Source organism: Meira miltonrushii, assembly GCF_003144205.1.
Source record: "Meira miltonrushii strain MCA 3882 unplaced genomic scaffold FA14scaffold_4, whole genome shotgun sequence".
NCBI classification, from domain to species: domain Eukaryota; kingdom Fungi; phylum Basidiomycota; class Exobasidiomycetes; order Exobasidiales; family Brachybasidiaceae; genus Meira; species Meira miltonrushii.
The window spans coordinates 764,616-786,817 of record NW_020289946.1 but is presented as its reverse complement, the minus strand read 5'-3'; the positions used below and the strand labels follow the sequence as shown (position 1 = coordinate 786,817).

General features: G+C 42.8%; 11 protein-coding genes across 11 annotated transcripts; 6 read left to right on the top strand and 5 right to left on the bottom strand.

The window, feature by feature from the left end:
* Window positions 1–449: 449 nt before the first annotated feature.
* Window positions 450–911, bottom strand: FA14DRAFT_174441 (uncharacterized protein; the record flags this gene model as incomplete). Its single annotated transcript, XM_025500539.1, has 1 exon — window positions 450–911. One exon carries the CDS (start codon window positions 909–911, stop codon window positions 564–566), a length of 348 nt encoding a protein of 115 aa, XP_025353061.1. The 3' UTR covers window positions 450–563.
* A 1,071-nt stretch (window positions 912–1,982) lies between these two features.
* On the bottom strand, window positions 1,983–3,036 carry FA14DRAFT_77364 (uncharacterized protein). The gene is made up of 2 exons (XM_025502866.1): window positions 2,928–3,036; window positions 1,983–2,667 (listed from the first exon to the last, which is right to left on the bottom strand). The coding sequence occupies exon 2, from the start codon at window positions 2,614–2,616 to the stop codon at window positions 2,263–2,265; it is 354 nt and encodes a 117-aa protein (XP_025353060.1). The 5' UTR covers window positions 2,617–2,667; window positions 2,928–3,036; the 3' UTR covers window positions 1,983–2,262.
* Window positions 3,037–3,684: 648 nt separating this feature from the next.
* FA14DRAFT_162048 (NAD(P)-binding protein) lies at window positions 3,685–4,773 on the top strand. Its single transcript, XM_025499403.1, has 2 exons — window positions 3,685–4,228; window positions 4,292–4,773. The coding sequence occupies exons 1-2, from the start codon at window positions 3,775–3,777 to the stop codon at window positions 4,708–4,710; spliced, it is 873 nt and encodes a 290-aa protein (XP_025353059.1). The 5' UTR covers window positions 3,685–3,774; the 3' UTR covers window positions 4,711–4,773.
* Window positions 4,774–5,013: 240 nt separating this feature from the next.
* On the top strand, window positions 5,014–6,063 carry FA14DRAFT_162047 (aldolase). The gene has a single exon (XM_025499402.1). The coding sequence runs from the start codon at window positions 5,080–5,082 to the stop codon at window positions 5,968–5,970; it is 891 nt and encodes a 296-aa protein (XP_025353058.1). The 5' UTR covers window positions 5,014–5,079; the 3' UTR covers window positions 5,971–6,063.
* FA14DRAFT_191829 (MFS general substrate transporter) lies at window positions 6,063–7,535 on the bottom strand (the record flags this gene model as incomplete). Its single annotated transcript, XM_025501895.1, has 1 exon — window positions 6,063–7,535. The coding sequence occupies one exon, from the start codon at window positions 7,533–7,535 to the stop codon at window positions 6,063–6,065; it is 1,473 nt and encodes a 490-aa protein (XP_025353057.1).
* A 509-nt stretch (window positions 7,536–8,044) lies between these two features.
* On the top strand, window positions 8,045–9,373 carry FA14DRAFT_191828 (NAD-P-binding protein). The gene has a single exon (XM_025501894.1). The coding sequence runs from the start codon at window positions 8,257–8,259 to the stop codon at window positions 9,295–9,297; it is 1,041 nt and encodes a 346-aa protein (XP_025353056.1). The 5' UTR covers window positions 8,045–8,256; the 3' UTR covers window positions 9,298–9,373.
* Window positions 9,352–10,435, top strand: FA14DRAFT_185691 (uncharacterized protein; the record flags this gene model as incomplete). The annotated part of the gene is made up of 1 exon (XM_025501472.1): window positions 9,352–10,435. Exon 1 carries the CDS (start codon window positions 9,437–9,439, stop codon window positions 10,433–10,435), a length of 999 nt encoding a protein of 332 aa, XP_025353055.1. The 5' UTR covers window positions 9,352–9,436.
* Window positions 10,436–10,490: 55 nt separating this feature from the next.
* On the bottom strand, window positions 10,491–12,246 carry FA14DRAFT_149411 (actin-domain-containing protein; the record flags this gene model as incomplete). The annotated part of the gene is made up of 2 exons (XM_025497397.1): window positions 10,790–12,246; window positions 10,491–10,699 (listed from the first exon to the last, which is right to left on the bottom strand). The coding sequence occupies exons 1-2, from the start codon at window positions 12,219–12,221 to the stop codon at window positions 10,491–10,493; spliced, it is 1,641 nt and encodes a 546-aa protein (XP_025353054.1). The 5' UTR covers window positions 12,222–12,246.
* A 400-nt stretch (window positions 12,247–12,646) lies between these two features.
* FA14DRAFT_108908 (uncharacterized protein) lies at window positions 12,647–17,461 on the top strand (the record flags this gene model as incomplete). Its single annotated transcript, XM_025495856.1, has 2 exons — window positions 12,647–17,087; window positions 17,148–17,461. Coding segments are annotated over 2 exons (4,755 nt in total), but the record flags the coding sequence as incomplete, so codon positions are not given.
* A 611-nt stretch (window positions 17,462–18,072) lies between these two features.
* FA14DRAFT_77331 (uncharacterized protein) lies at window positions 18,073–20,884 on the top strand. Its single transcript, XM_025502864.1, has one exon. The coding sequence runs from the start codon at window positions 18,288–18,290 to the stop codon at window positions 20,844–20,846; it is 2,559 nt and encodes an 852-aa protein (XP_025353052.1). The 5' UTR covers window positions 18,073–18,287; the 3' UTR covers window positions 20,847–20,884.
* FA14DRAFT_77332 (4'-phosphopantetheinyl transferase) lies at window positions 20,885–21,995 on the bottom strand. Its single transcript, XM_025502865.1, has one exon. It carries the CDS (start codon window positions 21,963–21,965, stop codon window positions 20,922–20,924), a length of 1,044 nt encoding a protein of 347 aa, XP_025353051.1. The 5' UTR covers window positions 21,966–21,995; the 3' UTR covers window positions 20,885–20,921.
* Between the last annotated feature and the right edge of the window lie 207 nt (window positions 21,996–22,202).

The following is a 22,202-nucleotide window of genomic DNA, read 5'->3' as shown; positions in this document are numbered from 1 at the left end:
AATGAGAGAAAGAGAAGAAAATCTACTCCAAATGATCTGAACTTAGAGGTGTATCCTACTTATGTTTCTCAAATTGTATCAGATCTTTTTTCAATCCGATAAAATCTGTTTTGTGATGCACACCAACACAGCATGCTCTCATGCATTATATCTCCCTTCAGCTTCTATTTTTCTAATCCGACTCCCGTAATAGAAGCAAAAGTGTGGGGAGGGTGAAATAATACTATGGCAGTCGCTGTTCTTCTGCGCTGGACACGTTGTGAATGGTTCTATGCAGCGTAGGAGAATTAAACTTAGATTCATCATTCCCGCATAAGAATCATTTTGTGCCAGAAGATGCACAAGAAGCTTACCAACTAAAAATACGCTAATCATCTGAACCAATCAACGGATAAACAAATTAAAGAGAAATCCTACAACATGGCAAAACACAAGTATCTGTTTCACCTTCAGATTTCACCTCTCCTCTACACCTTCGACTGAGCTGACTTTGATTTTGAAGCGAAGAAACATTGCACGTAGCAAGGAATGAAGTTATCTGATCAACAGTAAATACAAGGAACTTAATGTTTATGACCACCATGTTCGTAATATGCAGCTTTGATTTGATCATGATTAGAATGACGAGTTTGTCCACTTCTACTGCGAGAAACGTGCTCGCTACTTTGGTAGCCCAGACCTTGAACGTTCAAAGGTTGACTTCCACTTGTGCTATGTTTAGTTCCATACGAAATAGATTGGTTTGATTGACTTCCGTAACCATGGGCATTCCATTCTTGGGCACCATAATTACTTTCTTTGCTCAGAAATTTCTTTTCTTCTTCGGTCAACTTGCCGGCAGGCATGCAAGTCACCATCAAGGCACAAATAGCCACCATGAGAAGAAAGAGTTGAATGCTTTGAGACTTCATTTTGAATCAAGTGTTGTGAGGTGGAGGTTTGAGATGTTGATAGTGAATGGGGAAATAATCTTGATGAAGACAGGCTTTATATACCTTTCATAGATCTTCTCGGTGTATGTCATGCTATGCTGTTGACTACAGCTGGGCAGTGGGAAGTTGTTAGCAATTGAACTTTATCAAAGTGTGCTGCTTCGTAACAGCCATAAACTTCTTTAAACAATAGAAATTAATCGCATAAGCAGAGGAAGCGATGGGCTGTGCAATGTTACATAATTGTGTTCTTTCTCTTACCCTTGAGAATCGCAGTCGGTGATAAACTCTGCCTATTAACATATAAAAAGCACGGGGCAAAAGGAGATGCTGTGTATGGGTTTCAAGTGCTTTGCTTCAGAGCTTTTTAGTTCTATCGGTATATATGATGGTATGAATTTCACTGCTTATACGCTGAAATAAATTATTTCTGTCCATACACTTTTCCTCTTTAGCCACGATGCTATTGTCCTTTTTATTTTTGAACATATAAAGGAAAGCACCGAATATACACCGGGGATAAAGTAAAGTATGGATATATGCTGTGTAAGACGGTAAACACCTTCAGCCAAAGAAGAAGCTGTGATAATTATGCGAAAGTCAATCAACTCAATTGATGCTGTGAACTTGTGTAAGTATTGCTCACTCAGGATAGCAGAAGGCCAAGAATATCGCTAAGTTGATGATCTCACCTCATAAACTTGCTTCTGATAACATCAAAAGTGACTCTATATACCAATCTGAATTGATGTGAGAAAGGGCAATATTTGTTTTCTTGGTACTTTTTGAGGCAATTGAGGGCTCGAATGCGACAGAGCGTCTCAATTGTCAGTCGAGCGAGTCAGTTTCTTCACCAGGGAAAATGTCATGATTAATACAGAGAAGAAAGGAATATACAAGATAGGTATAGACTTGAAAGAGTTAAGTTATTTTCTGTACCTATATCTGGAAAACGAGAAAAGAAAAGAAAAAAAAGGTTGAAAGCAACAATGGGGGAGCTGAAGTCTTAGACTGTTGCTCAGACGAAGATTTATAGAACTTGTTATTAAGACCAGTCGTTTGGGGTTCAGAATCGGATTAAAAGTCATGAGGTAGCGAGATAGATACAAGATAAGTAAGGATAGAGGAGATAAAAGGAATTAGAACATAGATATCTTTTTTTCTTCACTTTGTTTTGGAATTTTAAAGATTTTTTCTGAGACTTGAAAAGCAGAAATAAAAAATTGCAAAGAAAATTTGAGTAGCTTGAATATCGCCTGGACGCAGCAAGCTGAGAGAGATTATTGACCAGCAATATCTCTGAGGAAGCTACATTGTGATCCTGATACTCTTAATTCTTGTTACGGCTGAAAAAGCTAAAACTTCTCTTACTGCCAGAGGAAGAGTCCGCATGACTACCACTGCTGCCACCAACGCTACCTTGACCACTATTGTAACCCGAACCATAAGCGCTTCCAGCATCATGATCACCACCTTTGATTTGATGATTACCTTTTGGTGAAGAAGTACGTACATTGTAACCATCTTTACCCCACTGGTCTTTCTCCCAATTTTCTCGATTTCCTAAACGTCTCTTTTCTTGTTCGGTCAAGCGTGGGGGTTGCTTGTTTTTATCAGCTGCATGTACACTCAGGGCACACAAGGCGACGAAGAGGATAATGAGTTGAATACTTTGAGACTTCATTTTCGAACCAGTCGATTTGTTTAGAATAAAGAAGAAGATTTGTAAGATTTACTGAAGAGTTGTTTGGATGAAGAAGAAAGGAGGGAAAGGAGTCAGAAATGCTTCTTTATATACCTTTCAATGTGCTGCTTGAGAATATTGAATAAGACAAACATTTGTCCTATAGCATACATACATGTACGTTGTGTATCGATGACACTTGAAGTGGCTGTAACGAAGAAGGATATACAGGCTATGCTACGCTGTACAAACTCGTTCGTACGAGAAGCTGTTGTGTTGTTTTCTTATAAATTGAAAGAGGTGCAACTTACAAGAGTAGAAGGGATGCGATGCATACGCACCGCGCAAAGTGACAGGCTGTGCTTCGCTTGTACCTGCAAATACTGCACTTCGGTTCATAACTTAATGTTAGTATATGGTTGCTGTGTCTCGGATTGTGGAATATAGAGAGCGCAGTGCTGATACACCGAGAGAAGGTGTCAGGCTGTGTATGTGATGTACAGGAGAGCATTTCATTCTGGTTAATACTTCCTTGTTGAACAGCATTGCTGTAAACTCGGGATGGCGAGAATGCAGTGTCAATGCAAAGGAGCTTTGTTACAAACCTTCTGCTTGTTGCTAGAGGGCAGATGAAACACTCTTACCGAGTGCGCACCGATCATGCTGAGCTGAGAGAATTTCATAAACAACACTTATCTGCGCTGTTCTTCTTCGTTGCGGTAAATGGCGATGGACACACTGCGGCGATTTCTTGGCAAATTAATCGAAGCTGTGCTGCACATTATGTGCGGAATGCTAGAATGCAATGGCAGACATTCGAATCGGTTTGATGATTATGGACCGTGAATGCTTAATTGGTTGCCATAAGAAGATGGTGGAAGAAGGATTACGTCAGCGCGTCGTATTCTTTTGACATTTGCTTAAGCGTATTATCTGTTAGTGGATGAAGATTAAACTTTTCACTCATGATCATCACAAATCGAAATGACATCCATTCCAGATCATTGCAAAGCAATCACTTACTCAAAGAGAGGAGATCCAAAAGATGTACTACAATATGAAGATAAGTTTCAAGTGCCAAAAGTATTACGAAAAGATACAGTATTGGTAAAGATTGAAGCAGCAGGGATCAATCCAGTCGATTGGAAAGCGATGAAAATGTTCCCTTCTTTATGGGGTAAGAAAGTTGCAGCAAAAGATTATTCCGGTACGATTGTTAAAGCACATGAATCTGTCACTCGGTTCAAAGTGGGCGATAAAGTGTATGGTCAAATTGAATTTACGGAAAAGATCAAAAGCGGAGCAGGTACATTGGTGCAATATGCTATTTGTCCTGTTGAAACGATTGCCAAACGACCAACTCAGTTATCAGCAATCGATCTTGCAGGAATCACAACTGTAGCACAAACTGCGTTTTCTATGATCGAAACAGCAGATAGCCTTTTCCAAAACAAAAACAAGAATCCTCGCGTGTTAGTCTGCGGTGGCAGTTCAACAGTTGGATTGATGGCAATCCCAATATTGAAACATAAAGGTGCTTTCGTTGCTTCTACATGCAGTAAAACGAAGTTTGATGTTGTGTCAAAAAGAGGTGCTGATGAGACATTTGACTGTGAGTAGTGAAGAAGAACTACTGAATGAAAGGTTGCTAATATACTCCTCCCGAATCGTACAGATCGAAGTAAAGACTTCCAAAAGAATCTCAAGGACGCAACAGAAAAGGACGGAAAGTTCGATCTAATTATTGACTGTGTCAACTCTCATGACGTCTGGCTCATCAGTCCAAAGATTTTACAGAAAGGTGCATCATACGTCAATGTTGGATTCGATGCAAGTCAAGGCACATTAACCGCAATTAGGAGAAATTTGTCTTACTCTTTGTTGCCTACTTGGCTTGGAGGAGTGCCTACAAAATATGTCCGACCGGCAGGCGTTGGAACGAGAAAGACGATGGACACTCTGGAAGATTTGGTAAACAAAGGAGTAGTTACACCAATCAACGATTCCGTATTTGAATGGGAGCAGGTCAAAGAAGCATTTGCACGATTACAAACGAATCAAACAATTGGAAAAGTTGTGATTAAAGTACCTTGATGTAATTAGTTAGCTTGCTCAGTTTCGCGTGCAGATGCAATAAGGATTATTTCTTGGAAGTCCGTTTAATCCGAATTGTGATGTGTGGTATCGTATGAGGGCATTGATATTCATCCGACATTCCAGATGATTCATTCGGCAAAACAGACCTTGATCCGAATTTCCCCCACTCCGATAACTTTGGCCGTTGTTGCGGGGAAAGCGTTTAGCCGATGTACCCACGCTTGCAACAACGGTTCATAGGGGGCTCATGCGTGCATAACCTTTTTCCGATACGCCTGAGTCGTGTGCTTGCATTAAATACTCGACCGAAATGTTCAAAGCTTTCTTCTTAACCTTTCTCATTGATCACCACAAAGACTAATCAAGATGCCATCTTCACTATCTGCAGAGAAGAACTTATCGTTAAAGATCTTGAAGGCTGCTTCAAAAGGCAAATATGCTATCCTTGCACAAAGCTGTTATGATGCTCAAAGCGTCATTGCTTTGATCAGGGCAGCCGAAGAAACAAATTCACCAGCGATTGCACAGCTATTTCCAATCACGATGAAGCAGTTTGGAATTTATTTCACACGTTTTGTAATTGAAGCATGTCATTCTGCCAAAGTGCCAATCTCGGTTCATGTTGATCATGCAGGAACAGAGGAAGATATCGAAAGAGTTCTTCAATTTGCCGAAAAAGGCGCTGCTGTCGATTCGATCATGATCGATTGTAGTCATCACGATTCAGATGAGGAAAACATTGCAATGGCAAAACCTTTTTGCCAACGTGCTGAGAAGCTAGGAATGGCAGTTGAAGTGGAACTTGGAAGATTGGCTGGAGGAGAAGCAGGCGTACGAACGATACCAGAAGGTGCATTGACAAAGCCCGAAAAAGCAGAAAAGTTTTTGAATGAACTTAATGTTGACTTGTTGGCGCCAAGTATTGGAAACATTCATGGTCAATATATCAACCCGCCAAATTTCCGTTTGGATCTCTTGGAAGAATTACAAAGCAAGATTGGAAATGGAACAAAGAGTGATGCAATCATTGTATTGCATGGAACAGATACTCTATCCGATCAGCTATTTAAAGATTGTGTTGAAAGAGGATGCACAAAGATCAATGTAAACTCTTGGGCTCGTGATCCTCAAGTGCAGTATTGGGAAAAGAATATGGAAAGGCAAGGGTTGCCAGACGCATACGAAGGCGGAATGCAAGAATTCGAAAAAGCTTGCAAGAGATTCTTCAAGTTGTTGGGAAGCGAAGGCAAAGCTTAGAGAGTCAGATAGAATAGCACACAATAAATATGATCCAATCAATCAATTGAAAATAGAAAGACATGATTACAGATAGATGATAGAATAATACACTACTTTTCGCTTCTATTCATTACGGGTACGGTTCCATCGGCATTTGCCTCATCATCAGGGTAGACTTGTGCGACTGGTGTTTGTTGAGATTCAGGATAAGGATATTTTGCCAAAAAGAAACGTAAGAAGAAAGCCATAACAAAAGCCAAGACCATGAAAGCCATTGTAACAGCGAAACCGGTTCGATTATGATCTTTTGCACCTGCTGGGAATAAGAAGGAACCATAAATTGAAGCACTATTTCCCAATGCATTGATCACGGCTAATGAAATTGCACGTTTTTCACTTGGCCATGGGATTGCATTGGCTGCATAAATACTGACCAAAGGACAAGCAGCATAAACACCTGCAACGCCAAAGCAAAGGAGAACATATCTTGCTGTATTGTTGAGTACACCAATCAAAATAGCAAAACAAACGACTGATAGTGCTGAGGCCGCTGCTAGATGGAGAGCACGTTCTTTGAAATAATCCGAAGAGAAACAAAAAGCGAGAATAGAAACGAAAGCGACCGTGTAAATGGGAGCAGTGAAATACTGAATATCGTAACCAGTATATCCCATACTTTTGACCAGTTCAGGGATAAAGTATTGAATGGTTTGAGCGCCGGTTGTACACATGTATGTGAGAACAAATGACCAAACACGCCAATCAGTAAATGTCATCTTTGCTGCTTCTTTGTGAGAAATTTTATCTCCGCCTTGGGTATCTCCAACCGAATCTTTGATCAAACGATTGCTAGCCAAAGCACGTTCCGCAGTTGTTAACCAACGAGTTGTAGAAGGAAAGTCTGGCAGTGTAAAAATTGAAATTATTGAAACAAAACAAGTAATTGCACCTTCAACGATGAATAGCCATTTCCAACCAGGAATACCCCGGGCACCATCCAATTCTTTGATTAATCCGCCAGCGATCAAACCACCGAATATACCTGAAAGCGCAACTGCTGTGTAGTATAAACTATATCGACGACCCATTTCGCCACGTTTATACCAAGCGGATAATAAAAACAAAACACCAGGAGCAAATGAACTTTCCAAGATACCCAAAATGAATCGTAGGCCCGCAATAGCTTGCCAGGATTGAGCGGCGGCAAAGCACATTGTAAGAATGCCCCATAAGATCATCAAAGAAGGTAGATAAATACTTGGTCTAACACGGGTAAGAATTGCGTTTGAAATCGGTTCGAATAAAACGTACGAGATAAAGAAGACCAATAGAACGATCGAATAGTCTTGACTTGTCATGTTGAATTCCTTTCCCATTCCTCCCGTATATGCATTTCCTATGTTACTTCTGTCAAGGTAAGAAACCAAATACATGAAGAAAACAGTAGGAATCAAGCGAGCATCGACCTTTTTAAGTAGCTTCTTCTCTTCATGTTCATCGATTTCTAGCGTGGATTGAACATCAGAAGTGGCTGTTTGAACTTGATTGCCATCAGTTAACTTGCTTTTGTGAAAGATGGACATCTTGGAGTTGACGAGGATGTGTGCGTGAGAGGAGATGTGATCCCAATGCTTGACTTTCATTGTAACTATATAGCCAAGCTGGATCGATCATTTAGCCGGGGCTGATATTTCCCATGATCTTGAGTTTACCTCTGCTCTGATACAGATTTAAGCCCCTCCTCCTCTTATTTCTCATGATGTTGAATTCGCTTCTGCTCAGGTACTGAAATCATTCCCATCCTCATCTTGTTTCGGACCCTCAACTACTCAAAGTGTATCATTGATCGAGTGTTTTGCCACTTTCTTATTGTTTCTAGTACTGTTGGCCGTTGCCGTTATTGCAACCCCGCATTCTCCGCGTGGGGGAAAAGAAGCTAATGCAATGCAAGCCCGTTGAACAAACGAAATCAATTGCATAACATTCCTCTCTTTTCAGGCTTATCTCGGTGTATTTGATCGGAGAATCGGAAGAAGGTTACTATAATGCAAGGAAACAGAAACTTTTATCCGATCACTTCCATCTTTCCTCCTTAACGACCTTTTCTCGGCCCTACCCACTCCGAACGGACTTCCGTACTCGGCTAATATTTTGACGCCCTCCTTGGCCCGAATAAGTCCAACGTCCATATCAAATCTTGTTCACCCCCCACTCTTATACTCTCTCACGTTGAAATATAAAGATCATCATCATATCAACAATCTATTGACAACACCATCTCGCTCCTTAGCACAACAACTTAAGATGGCAATCGATTCACAAACAATTCTAATCACCGGAGCAGGAGGCTGGCTCGGCTCATTGTTGCCAGGTAAATTGGTAGAATTGGAACCAGAAACATCGTTCAAATTTGTTCTAGCAGATATCGTAGAACCAAAAATACCATCAAGCTTAAAAGGTACAAAATCAGAATGCATCACAATCAAAGCGGATTTAAGTGATGATTCCAACATGCAAGCTTTATTCACGACAAAGTATGGTAAACCAGATGTGATTTATTCTATGCATGGAATCATGAGTTTAGGAAGTGAAGAGAATTGGGATTTGGGAATGCGTGTGAATGTGGACAGTACAAGAGCATTACTAGAGAAAGCACGTCATCAAAAAACAAAGCAAGATAAACCAATCACCTTCATCTTTACCTCAAGTGTAGCAACTTACGGTGGACAATTACCTGACGAAGTCTTACCTTCAACTTCATGTACACCTGAAGGCGCATATGGAACGGAAAAGCTAATTTGTGAATACTATGTTACGGAATACACTCGAAAAGGTTTCGTTAATGGAATTTCAATCAAGCTTCCTACAATCGTTCCTCGTCCGGGCCCACCTTCTCGTGCAACATCTGCATTTGTTTCGGGTATCGTTCGTGAGCCTTTGGCAGGACAAGAAGCAATTTGTCCTATCGGAAGTGGTCTTGAAGATGCAATTTTGCAGCAAACTGGCGTTTGGGTTGCTAAACCTTCTACGACACTCGCTAACTTTGTCAAAGCCAAGCAATTGCTCTCAAACACTGATCTAAGCAAGAACATCTTGCCATGGTCAAGAAGTGTTCAATTACCCGGTTTTACTGTTTCTGTGCATGATATCATTCAAGCTTTACGTAACGTTAAAGGAGATGATGCTGTTGCTTTGATCAAATTTGAACATGATGAGACATGCAAGAGAATTGTTTCAAGTTGGCCACGTGCATTTGATAATTCTTATGCTCTTTCTCTTGGCTTCATTGTTGATCAAGATGGATTTGAAGGTGCCATTAAAGAGTATAGGGCCAATCATATGTAAATCGTCGTCATAAAATGAGAATGATTAGCTGTACGCGTGTTGTATGTAGAGTGAGTGTATGCACCTTTCAACTTTTAAGCCTTAAATTTGAAACGTTTTCTCCACACCTTTCTTCTTTTCTACAAATATTGTCCCCAGGATGACATCTGCTAATACTCCCAAAAGGGAAGATGTCGAAATATTCATACGCCTGTTTGACGCTCATCTAGCACAGTCATCAACCACTACCTCTTCTCCCGAATCGATAATTCCGATCACTTATCGGGATGATACTAACAGCCCAAGTGATACAGTTGACCCAACAGCACAATTAGAGCTCTTCAAATCAAAGCTACCAAAAAGCGAGCAGGAATATTTTGGTCGACTAGCAGAACAGAGAAGGTCCGCCTTCCATGCCAATCAAGCACAAAGACGACAGGCATACTTGCATAGTCTATTGGTGCAACTACCTCCCTTTTCCCTCTCTCAACAAGACAAAGCCCACCTACGAAGTAATTCAGCTCGTCAAAGAAGACTACAGGATCTACAAACGTTCTGTAAACGATTCTGTACACCGTCCAACATTGGTGTTCGACCATTCTTTGCTGCTTTAAAGCGATTACTCGAAGCACAATCGAGCGATCGTTATGGGCGCAGATTACAATGGTTACTGGATGATGCAGTCTTGATGGAAACGGGTGGTGATGATTTTATGCAATCGGCAGTATACATTCTAAAAGCTGTCTTACATTTCGAAGAGAACAAGCCGTTGGATAGAGCAACATTAAATCCATTCTCAGATGAAATTTCTACAAAACCAAACGAACAGGATACGGAAGGCGTGGAAAATAGTGAGATTTTACGAATTTGGACCATTCCCGCTCATTTGGGTAATCTTGAATGTGCAAGCCTTGCACGTATAATACCATCGCATGTTCTACCAAAACGAGGCAAAGGATCATCACCAGCCTATGCAAATGGAGCTTTGGACAGGCTGGCCAGGGATGACGAAGAACAACAAAGTTTGTCGATAGTAGAATTGCCCACTGGATCCCTACGATATGCACCTTTGACAACCGCTTCTCGTGATGCAGACTATCGTGGAGGATGGATAGAATGGATCATCGATTGGGTTGTGTCATTCGTTCGCATACATTGAAATATTTATTGTATACAAGGACATTTCTTTTCATTGCAATAAATACATACATCTTCTATGACGGAGCAGAGATAAGGAAGGATGCCGAAGGACCTTTCTCGTTGTAAACAGCTTTAGATGTGACCAAGCGTCCATAAGGATCGGTGAATGCTAATTTAGCATATATTGTCGCTCCCAAAAATGGTGCTAAATCTGTTCGATCTTTGAATTCAGCAAAATAGTCTGGCGTTTTGATGCATCTTGCCGTTGTTGGTTGTGCACCACCTTCAATATCACCTCCCATACCCGGACTTTCACGCGAAGTAGGACCAGCAGAAGCCAAAGCAGAATTCAATCCTGTACTTCCACCACCACCAAAGCCTGCCAAAGCTGTCGTTCCAGGTGCATTATCAGCATTACTGGCCAAATATGCATGTGATGCTTTAACGATAGCAGTGTTGATGTTTGCAATCAATTTTGCCGGTGCTCCGGTAGGTAAAAGTGTTTCCCATAATTGCGGACGACGGTCTACGTCCACAACACTGTTGATTGCAGCAGAGATAGTCTCCGTTAGCGAACGCATGACTGTGAAATCTTCATGAACAGAACCATTGATGCCGAAGTCATACTGTCCCATCGATCTGGCTGAAGATTTAGCCAAACTTCCTCGCATGTTCAACAATACGCTTGGGTCCCAAAGAACTTCTGATGCTTGCAGTAATGGACCAGGAGATACACGAACACGTAGACCTTGGAAGACGATCGTTTCTGATCCTTCCTCGTCAGTCGCTCCTGCTTGTGCATCAGCCGATGTTCCGTCTGCGGCTGTCAATGCTTCTGCTTCTGCAGGAACGGCCACGCCCGTCTCTTCGCTTGCCTTATTTGCAGCTTCTAAAGCAGCTTTGTTTTTCCTTTCCTGTTCTTCAATTGCTGCTTTTTCACGTCCTGCTACTAATGCAGCTGCAACATCAAATTCTGCCTCATCCTCACGATGTCGCCCACGTGCATGAGCACCTTCTCCTTCACCTCCTTGACCTGCAGCTCGTACTTTTCCTTCTTTGATCAATTCAACAGCCAATTCAAACAATCTGATTGCAAGTAGATCGCCTGCACTTTCTTGATCCACATTAGCGGTACTTCTTGCTGAACGGGTTGCATCAAGTTTGATCAAAGCTTGTACTACACTTTCATCTCTGCTCAAAAGATGGGCAAGATAAAGAGCGATATGCCGTATTCCAACGCTTGAACGTTGAACGGCAGTATGAATTACACCAACGTTTTCCATCACTGGTGAAACTGTGCAATTTTCCCAACCAAAGTCGACAACAGTAGAAGTTAGAGCACCGGCAGCATAAGAACTCAAAATAGGTTCTTCTGCAATACTCAAGCTTGGAAGGTTGAAATTTTCGAACAAGAGTCTGGTAGCATATGCTTGATCATCTCGCGAAAGGTTTGGCGGTAAAGAGACAAGCAGAGGGCAATCATTTTGCGAAATTCGAAGGTGTAATTGATTGAGAAGGATGTGTCGCCAAATGGCCAAAAGAGCATCCCAATCTTTCACTTTTCCACCTCTGATTGGATAAACTACATCAATTCGCTCATGTCGTGCGATTAATTCATCCAATTCTGCTCCAACGATGTATTCGCTGGAATCGATTGTTGAGGATGTGGAAGTGTTATTCCTTCTTCCTACACGAGTTGGTATTTGAATTGTTGGACGTTGAAATAACTCATATATTCCATGAACAGCTCTTGTCCAACGTGCACCCGTTGTTAGGATTATGATACGATCTTCCCTTGGTGGCATGTTTGTTGTTGTATGATGAAGGAAGAAGAAAGTCTAAACGCGATTAATGGATGCATCTTCTTATTCAATCACAACGCGTCTATCATTCTTTTGGCGTATGGCCAAGAGCGTGGCACGTGTAAATGGGCGTTCAGGCATGGTAATCGGGATATGAATTGAATGGCAATGATGAGTAGATGGTCTTAATGTAAATTGAACAGTGACATTCTCAGTCAATCAAGTAAAATGCTGATTTAGTGTGATTGCCATAGAATTTGTCCATCCCATTGACACGTTTCTATTGCAGATTTTGATTGGTGTGGCTTGGTGCTAAATTTAAGGCGTACTTTCGCGGAGGCCGTGCGAGGATTAAACAAAATTGGACCCATTTATCATATACACTTCCTTTAACATTCACCATCATAGAGAGGATTCCACAATTCATCATGTCACAGCTATTGCTGTCCGAATTGACAGCATTATCCTCAGAATCAAAGAGGAAAAGTCCAGACGTTCGAATAGCAAGTGACGCAGCTTTAACATCTTTACGAACAAAAGGTGACGTTTTATTGGCAGCTAAAGGTGAAGAGGCAATTCAATTAAAGGATAATATACTCTTACAACCTATCATACTTGCATGTCAAGGAAAGACATCAACTCCAAAAGTAGTAGGAATTGCAGTTGGCTTGCTGCAGAGGGTCATTGGCCTACGAATCGTGCGAGATGAAGATTGTCCAGAATTGGTGAATTTGCTTGGACACGTTACAGAATCTCGCAACGATGTTGAGGTACATTTGAAGGTCTTACAAGCCGTATCAAGCTTATTGAGTGGATATGAGTCAATACATTATGACGTCTTGGCTCAAACCTTACGATTATGCTTCAATCTGCAAGAAAGTAGAATCGGAGTAGTAAGCTCAACAGCATCTGCCACTTTACGTCAAGCGGTAATGACGGTATTTGAAAAAGTGAAAGATGAAGATCAAATTCTGAATGCAATCAAATCTGGAGGAGAAGATGCGGCAGCTTCTGCACCATTGGCGACAATGACTGTACCCCTACCCGGCACTTCCGAATCTGTCACATTGTTCCCGTGCTCCCGGGATGCATATTTGATCATCTCAGATCTGAATGCACTTGCAAATAATGATCAAAGCACCTTCTTGGGTCTACAATCACTACCACGAACATTTACGTTGGAGTTGATTGAATCAGTCCTGACCAATCATGCACATCTATTCCGTCCAGATACCCATCCAGAACTTCTACTCTGTCTACGACAATCAACGTGCCCATTGCTTATCAAGGCGTTCAATGAACAGCCTTCATTTCCAACAACGCTACGACTTATACGATTACTGTTCGTCTTGCTACGCCAATTCAGCGCAGAACTGGTCGTTGAAGTAGAAATCTTGATGAGCATCCTACTACGGTTCATTTCAAATCCTTCCGATTCAAACAGACGAGTTTCTTCATCATCCGAGGCTATCCCTTCAGCTCAAGAGCATATACCGTCGTGGCAGCGTGTCTTGGCAATCGAAGCGACTAGAAGTCTATGCTCTGATGGTGTTCTGATGCGGAACTTGTGGAAATGGTTCGATAGCAAGCCCAATTCTACTGCTATATTCACTCAATTAGTCGATACATTGCATAATCTAGCAACAGAGAGACCAAATTTGATCGGAATCGCAGATGCTTCTCTTCAAATGGACGAATCAGCATCAAAGGGACACAAAGACGGCGCTAAAGGAGAAGGCAGACGAAGCTCTTCAGGTATCTATAACACTGCTGCAGAAGTGGCTAGTGTTGCAATTGGATTGAAGAGCAGCACAGATGTATCAGCAATGACCGCTGTTGGATTAAGTCAAACAAGTGTACCGAGTGTACAGTTGATCGATCAACTGGACAAATCAGATGCTCCGCAAGTACCCTCAACTTACATCTACCTTTTGGCTCTGCAAGCATTGGTACATGTAGCACAATCATTAGCAGCATTTGCGTTACCAGTCTATTCTCGATTCGTCAACACTCGACCACGCTCTGCACCTCGAGCACCTCCTTCTCTCGATTTCTCCTCGCTACCAGAACAAGACCACAAAGAGGTTGCAGTAGTGCGCGATATGGTACAGCAATGTTGGGCTCCTCTATTGGATAGCTTCACGTTCTTCCTTTCCGCCAAGTGTGACGACTTTCTCTTTGCTGAAGTTTTGATCGCATTAAGAAATTTCACCAACACGACAGGAGCTCTGGGTCTAGTCTCACCTCGGGATGCTTTGATTGCTTCATTGACCCGATTTGCTATTCCAAAAACAGTGATGGTACGATTGTTATCAATGCGTAGTCGTGCATCAGGGAATGAAGAAGTTGACGCTCATCTGAGCGAACGAAATGCAGCATGCTTAAAAGCTGTTACGCAAATCGCATACTACCTCTCAGGAAGTTTAGGAACTCATTGGCGGGATGTTTTGGAAACACTTTGTGATGCTGAATACATCTTGCGAAGGAGTATCAACAGGAGAAAGAGCTCTGAAGCAGGTGCTACTGGAGAAACGAATACATCGTCGATATCAAATGTTGATGCATACAAGCCAAAACCAAGTATGGCGTCCATTTCTGCTCTATCCACCATTCCGGCAGGGTTTTCATCCGCTGCTGGAATTGACTCAACGACTGGAAGACCGGTAGCGTTACAGGCGATTGACAATGCTACATTGCTAAACGATGTCGGCAAGGTATTTGAAAATACGACTTCCCTCGGCGATTCTGCGCTCCTCCCGTTCATGGAAGCTTTGTGTGAGCTTGATGCGGATCACGTAGGCTTAGCAGAACATGGTGAAAGACAAGCACCGGCATCTGTTCTGAATCGAAGTTCTCCGCTTTCTTCTCTGGCAACGGTGTCTATGTTGAACGTACGAAGATTGGCAGACTCGCCAGAATTAAAGCGAGCATGGGATTTGGTCACGCAGCACATGCTCACATTGGCATCCAAGTATGCCTTACGTCCAAGCCTTCGTATGCAAGCTGCCACTGCACTGGACAATTTCATTCTTTCTGCTTTGAACGAGCCTTCGAAAGAAGTAGTGGTGCAGGTACAAAATCAATCGATCGAAGTTCTAGCAAAGCAAAGTATTTTGGATGGGAGACGAAAATCACCTGTAGACATTGACGTTCGCAAGAATGGTATCGAAACTTTCTTGACCGTTCTGCAAACATACGGGCATAGCTTACAAACCGGATGGGAGACGCTGTTTTCTGTTTTTGCTGCCACCTGTAAACCAATCCAATCCGAAGAAGATCGCAGCAATATTCCGCTCATCAAAGTTGCATTCAATGCCATGCAAATCGTCTGCTCGGATTTGTTATCAAGACTTGATCAAAATCAGCTGAAGGTATGCGTTGAGACATTGACACGATTTAGTGAACAGGACGAAGATGTGAATATTTCCCTTACAGCAGGAGGTACCCTTTGGGGAATCACAGCAGAAGTCAGCTCCCGTGCAGGAAAAGGCGAAGGAGAGGAGAAGAGTACAGATATGAAAGATATGTGGATTCATATCTTGTCCAATGTGCGTACATTGACGGAGGATAGACGACTTCAAGTACGAAATGGTGCGATTTCAATTCTGTTCAATATCTTGGATCAGTATGGCAATGTATTATCGGAGGAGGTATGGAAGGTCAACGTGATGGGTGAAATCCTTTTGACGTTACTTGACAGTCTGCACACCAACTCTCAAAGCACGAAAGATGGTGGGTTGAAGAAAGAATGGGATGAAAGCCGCGTTCTGGCCTTTACCAATACAGGAAGGATAATCCGTCAAGTATTTGTCGAAAAGCTGATCACTGCTACAGAGGTTTGGCAACAGCTTCTCGTCAACATCAAGCAAGGTTTCCTAGCAGGGCCAAGCTCTGTCTCACAAGCTTCCATTCAAGCTCTTCATCATATCCTGCAGATCCACAGTGTACCTTCGTCTCAACAAGATTCCATAAAAGCAGCAATGCGTTCTGCTTGGAGCGTTTGGTGCGAGATCGGTAATAATATTCAAAGCATCCCTGCAACGTACACTCAAGCCAATCTGCTGGCATATGTGGAAACAGTGACACCATTGTACGCTGCCTTGATGACCGAACTAAGCTCTGATGAAGTCAACGTGATGTTATCTTGTCTCAAAACAGCGTTAATGTACGCAAAGGGGAAGGAACGTATTTCGGACAGTGAACGTTTGACTGCCTTGCAAGCCAGTATCACTACACGAATTGCCAGCTTGCAATTATCACCTGTGATCGTTTCGCGTGTTTTGATGGATTTGGCAGAATATTCTTCTTTGGCTTTCGTGCCAAGCAATGCAGGAGGTGCGACTTATCTTGCTTTGAACAGGTATGCTACCGATCATATTGTCACTTTGTTCGACCAGTGGTCAAAAGATAAGGAGGTATATCGCTCGAGCGCTCTACAACAGATCTACCTCGCCTTGGCAATCCCTTTGAAGCTTCGTTATGACTGTCCCAAAAAGCAAGCTTCATCTGCAGAAAAGGCGACGCCATTATGGAAAGGTAGTCTGATTGCATTGTGCAAGTTGGTGAGATCAACATGTGCAAATTTGGATGAAGTTGAAGTTGAAGAGAGCCTGAAGCAAGACATCTGGGCAAGTATGGTTTCTGCTTTGGCTGCTGCTCTGACCGCTGATTGTTCGCCTATATTGGAAATGAGTGTAGAAGAGCAAGATGCAGAAGAAGTGTTTGATTTGATTCTCTTGAGTACTATAGAACGGAATGTATGGCCGAAATTGGGAAATGAATACGTACCACAAGGTTGCATTGAAACACTCGTCAAAGCAATTCAAGATACTTCAAAGATGGAAGGTGTCGACAATCGTTCACAAATTCGTGCGCCTGCATCACCTACTCTTTCTAATCGAGGAAGACGTCATTCTACCAGCGTAGAAGAGGAGGATGACAAATCGGGCAAAGTAGCAGGCTTGGTGGCCGGATTAAAGGTGCCAAGAGAAGCATTTGCTTATTGGTGTTTGGATTTGTTGGTTTTGCTTTGTTCGAAGAAGGCAAGCGGATCAAGTCATAGACAATTCCGTCGAACTGCTGCGATCTCTTTACCTTTTCTCGTGGAACGGTTCTCATCGACTTTGGAAAGGTATATTGAAGACACTCGGCTGTATGGGTCTGCACCTCTTTCAAGAATACGGGATGAAGAGATTAATTATATTCTGATGAAGTTGTCCAAGATACAACTTTGGCCGGGATCGTTGCAGGTAGCACTGCAAGAGAGGAGAGACGACGGTGGTGCATTACAGTCTTATTTGGATGACGTATCTCAGAATTCTTCCATGCTTCATTCAGAGCAAGCACTTTTATACCATCTGTATCCATCCCTTTGTCAATTCGTCTTCTTTGTTCTTCCACGTCAAGGCGGAAGGAGTACATTGATGACGAAAGCAACTTGTGGCTGTGCGCGGTTATATGAACCAATACAAGGTTTACCCGATGGATTTGCATTATCCAGTGTGGGTATGCAACAAGGAGAAGAAGGAGGAGCGGCACCTTCCTCTGTTGAAGCGGAACAGGCCTTTGTGCCTCCTTTGTCAGATCCACGTTCGCTTGCTTTTGATCTATTACAAAAGATTGGCACATCATGGAAATGAAAACAAACATGTACAGTAAATCCATTCAATAGAATTTTGTACAGTAGCCTCCCCGTCCGTCGGTGATTGGAAATTGGGCGTTCATGCACGGTGACAATCAATCAATCAAAAGGGACCGCATGGGGAGATTGCCGTCGGAACAGCAGAGAGAGAGAGGCGCATGAATGTGGTTGAATATGTCAAGACATACATCAATCAATGCCCAGTAAAAGTTTATTTTTGGCCGTCTTCGCTTCCATACCCAATTACACAGCCCATCACTCTGTTCCGTTCCACATAGGCAAATTTCGGGGAATTTTATTTAGGGTTGTTCTCGCATAAAATCTGTTTTGACCGATGCAGAATGTTGGAAGCCGTTTGGCTAGATTATGCAATACAAAGATGATATAAATTGGTTTTCGTGACAACCTTCAAAGCCACGAGCCGCTGGATGGTCCCTTGTCGATCTTCGAAGCAATCGCCGTTCATTCGTCATCACAAAGCTGGCCCGTATGAGAAGGATCCGGGTCCGATAATTGAATCTACGAAAGGAGTGTTCAACGATGCTATATCTCTTCCTTTATCACGCCATCACTACCACATTTTCTTGAACGCACTTTCTAGTAGAATCCTTCAACAATCACAAACTACCCTCAAACGCATACATTGGAAACCTGCAAAAATGAGAAGGAAAGCAAACGAATCTCTGCCTCCTTTAAATATGACCAAAGCATCCTTTCAACGTAAAGAAGAAAGAGCTGAGGCTGACTCTGACTTAAGAACACCTACTTTACTCTTTCCGGCTTACCCTCAATCACCTTCTCTCATCGATCGCGCAATGGCAAGGCAAAGTGGATCTTACCGTACATCTGGCGGTATGCGTTCCTTTGATGCTTGCGATACCGTCAAATCATCACCAAAACGCAATCTTCGTCATGTTCGTTCTGCGATCACAACAAATGATATTTCAGAACCAACGCTAATCGAAAAGAAAAAGAATTCTGCTGATGATCCATTTTATGCTGCACATCAAACAAGAAATGTCTTTAATCCGATTTCAGCACCTCAATCACCTAAATTGACCAACTTTTATCCTCATTCTCTCGCAAAGGATGACGGAAAACGAAATCAAGAACCACATTTCACCAAAATCAAACTGCACCAACGCGGCAGGACAGATCCTTCTGTGCCTTTATCCACCATCAAAGCACGTAACGTATTGGATCCCAAACGGTGGTCAACTCTGTTCTCATCAAGAAACGTGACTGCTGTGCAAGCCAACCATGCTACACATCAGACGACTCAAACACACTTCAAGAGATTCGGCAAAACGAGCAGCCCAAGACTAGAAGAAGCTTGGCAACAACGATTGCCAGAAAGTCCTCGTAAAATCTCTCATCCCTTTTCCATTTCAGCTGCTCCTGGATCGGCTCTTGGCAAGGCAATCACATCATCAGGCAACTTTATATCAATGAGCCCAGCCGTTTCTTCGAATGGTACACTCGTTGAATCTACGGGACACGATGCAGAACGAATCTTGTTCAACCTTGATCTTCAGGCACGCATGCCCATTCTTCAATCTACACATTCTCCTCTGAATGATACGATACACCCAAATTCTTCATTCGACGAGCGCCAACAACAAAAGTCAAGCTTATACGGTCCTCAATTGCGCCGCAGCACGTTCGGTTCACGAAGCTCTGGGCGGTATACCGAGTATCATGAGCCGATCGAAGATGTGTTAGAAGAGTATTTATTGCAAGATGAAGAAGATGGACGAACAGGAAGACAGGAAGAAGAAGAGAGGATAACTGCTTCGTTCTCAGAGGGTAACTCACTATACTACACACCAGGAGAAGCAAGCATGATCAGCGAATCTCAAACATTCGCCACTTGTCACACCAGTCTTGAGGGTAGAACGATGAGTGCACGCAGTGCATCAACTCCCGCTTTCGTTCAAGATGGTGATCGAAGTGCAGCTTCGTCTGATTTGATGGACAGATCATTAATCCAAACAAATGGATCGGACGCATTCTTCACTACTCCTTCCCGTCGTACCCGAGATTTGAGCTTACAAGCACTTGGATCTGTCCGATCGAATGATTCCACAATTGAAGATTGGGGCAGTAGACCAGAAGGATTATGGATCGAAACAGGAGATGAGCTCTCGACGAAATTGAAAGCGATGCTCACGGATCAGGGTGAACGAAATCGACAGTCACGCTTACGTGCTTGGAGAGAACACGCCAGAAGCGGAAGTCATCGAGAAGCAGCTTTGCAAGCACTACTTGCTCAACAGAAGCAATACCACCAAGAATCATTTGATACAGACATCCAACCAGCGTATCACAGGGTCAGGGTATCAGATTTCCTTCATATCAGAGAGGAAGCGCCAGCGAAAACTGATTTGCAAAGGTATTTACAAGCAAGTGGTGCCGAAAAGAAGCAAGAGCATCACAATACCTCGGAGGCCAATGAAGATGACTATGGAAGCACATACCTGGACTCCACCATGGATGCAACTAGTGTTCTGGAGAACGATTCCGAATCCGTTGAAATCCGAACTGCTTGGAGAGGAAAAGTTGATCAATACCAGAGATTCGAAAATGGATCCCAACTTCGTTCGGCCTTTTCAACAGAGTCTTTCGATATGCCAAAAAGTGAAGGGAAGCTCATCCCATCAGATTCTTCATACAGTCCTGTCCTTCGCCCTAGCAACATTCCAAGACGCAAACACCCCAAGAAACCTTCTTTGCTGCAGCTCAGTGAAGCAGAAGAGAATCAAAACTATACCGGAGAAGTACCAGTACCTCGTCGGATCCCCAAAAATCCAAACAGAGCTGCAACTTGCGTGATGGGAGTACAAGACTCATTGGTGTCTCCGCCAAGGTCTTTACCGCAATCAACCAGTGAGACTGGATTGGCAGACGAAGCAATCGGATTTGACTTATGTGCACATCTTTTACAAAGGGCAAGGGAGAGCAGAAGTGAGGTCAATAGTCACCAATAGCAAAACTCTACTATTATATATTCTTGGGCCTATAATACATTTCAGCTTTCTTGGAAGAACCATGTTCGATGTTGATCATCCTGCCTTTGTGGTTCCATTCATACATTCTTTTGACTTTACCATCAGTTCCTCTAATGTCCACATTTTTACAAGACCTTCTTTCTCAGCTTGGCTAGCAGTCATTCCTGAATGCGGTACCTGTGACACCTGTAATTCATCTTTGCGTGAGCAAATCACCAGAATTGAACCTGAACCTGTCCCTCCACCTTTGATGGTCTCCTTTCCTAGATAGACGCTTCGATGAAACTCCCCTGGCGGTAAGTGGATTTCGTCAAAGTGGCAGTTTTGGGTATCTGAAATGTCGCTTGCATTTACATCACGATTGCCTTTGCTTTGTGCAGGTTGTATTGACAGTATTGAAGATTGAGGTGTGTGTCTATTCCACATGGCAAGTTCAAGACGAGAGAAATCAAATGAAAGTCCAACTCCATGCGCTTTCGTGAATGCTTCCTTGTACGTCCAAAGTGTGTATAGCCGTCGCAATCGTTCCGATTCCTGTGCATTTTGGTATTCAATCCCAGAGACACCCTGATGATTTACCAAAGCAATGCTATCTTCAGGTTGAGTATCGAGAATCCATTTCCGTTCAGATTCGGTCAGCGTAATTTCCATTGTTTCAACAAAAGATTCAGCATCCTGTTCGAATGAAGGCAGGTGGACTTCCATCACATCAATTCCGATCGAAGTGAAAAAAGGTGGAGATTGTTGAAGGGAAGGCCGTCTTGCAAACGCGATTGCTACCCAATCTCCATCATGCGTGATATTGTAGTCGAAAGCGTGTTGTGGTTTTGCAAGGTAAGGTCGACCTGACTGACCTACTTGAAATCGAATATCGCCCCAAATAGTATCTCCGAATGTAGAACAGACTGCATAATGTGCCAAAATCTTGCCTGTCAAAGATCGAATTTGATCAATTTCTCGCACATATCTCCTGACTTTATCTTGTTCTTCTTTGGTAGGCAAGAATGAATCGATTAAACCATCATCTTTGATATTGTCATTTTTCCATAATTTGAATTCTGATATGTCTACTGCCCATACTTGTACCTTGCAATCCATCGCCCCACCTTTCCGGCCAGTGTGGTTGTGGAACTCAAAGAGGAGGAGGAAGTTTATATTTAATGCATTTATTCTTCAATTGACATTTTCGTCCGTGCGCCGGCGATTTTTTGTCAAAATTATGCGTCGCTGCGTTAAGGATGTGGGTGCACACACACACGCGCAGAACGCCGCCCGATTAAGCGTCAAATTAATCAACCGAATTGACGCCAAACACGAGTGACGACCGTGTACCGT

Excerpts from the sequence above, each read along its gene's own strand:
- FA14DRAFT_77364 (XM_025502866.1), bottom strand. The coding sequence starts at position 2,616 with ATGAAGTCTCAAAGTATTCAACTCATTATCCTCTTCGTCGCCTTGTGT.
- FA14DRAFT_162048 (XM_025499403.1), top strand. The coding sequence starts at position 3,775 with ATGTTCCCTTCTTTATGGGGTAAGAAAGTTGCAGCAAAAGATTATTCC. Across the intron at positions 4,229-4,291 it reads TGCTGATGAGACATTTGACT|ATCGAAGTAAAGACTTCCAA; the intron begins GTGAGTAGTGAA and ends CGAATCGTACAG.
- FA14DRAFT_162047 (XM_025499402.1), top strand. The coding sequence starts at position 5,080 with ATGCCATCTTCACTATCTGCAGAGAAGAACTTATCGTTAAAGATCTTG.
- FA14DRAFT_191828 (XM_025501894.1), top strand. The coding sequence starts at position 8,257 with ATGGCAATCGATTCACAAACAATTCTAATCACCGGAGCAGGAGGCTGG.
- FA14DRAFT_77331 (XM_025502864.1), top strand. The coding sequence starts at position 18,288 with ATGGTCCCTTGTCGATCTTCGAAGCAATCGCCGTTCATTCGTCATCAC.
- FA14DRAFT_77332 (XM_025502865.1), bottom strand. The coding sequence starts at position 21,965 with ATGGATTGCAAGGTACAAGTATGGGCAGTAGACATATCAGAATTCAAA.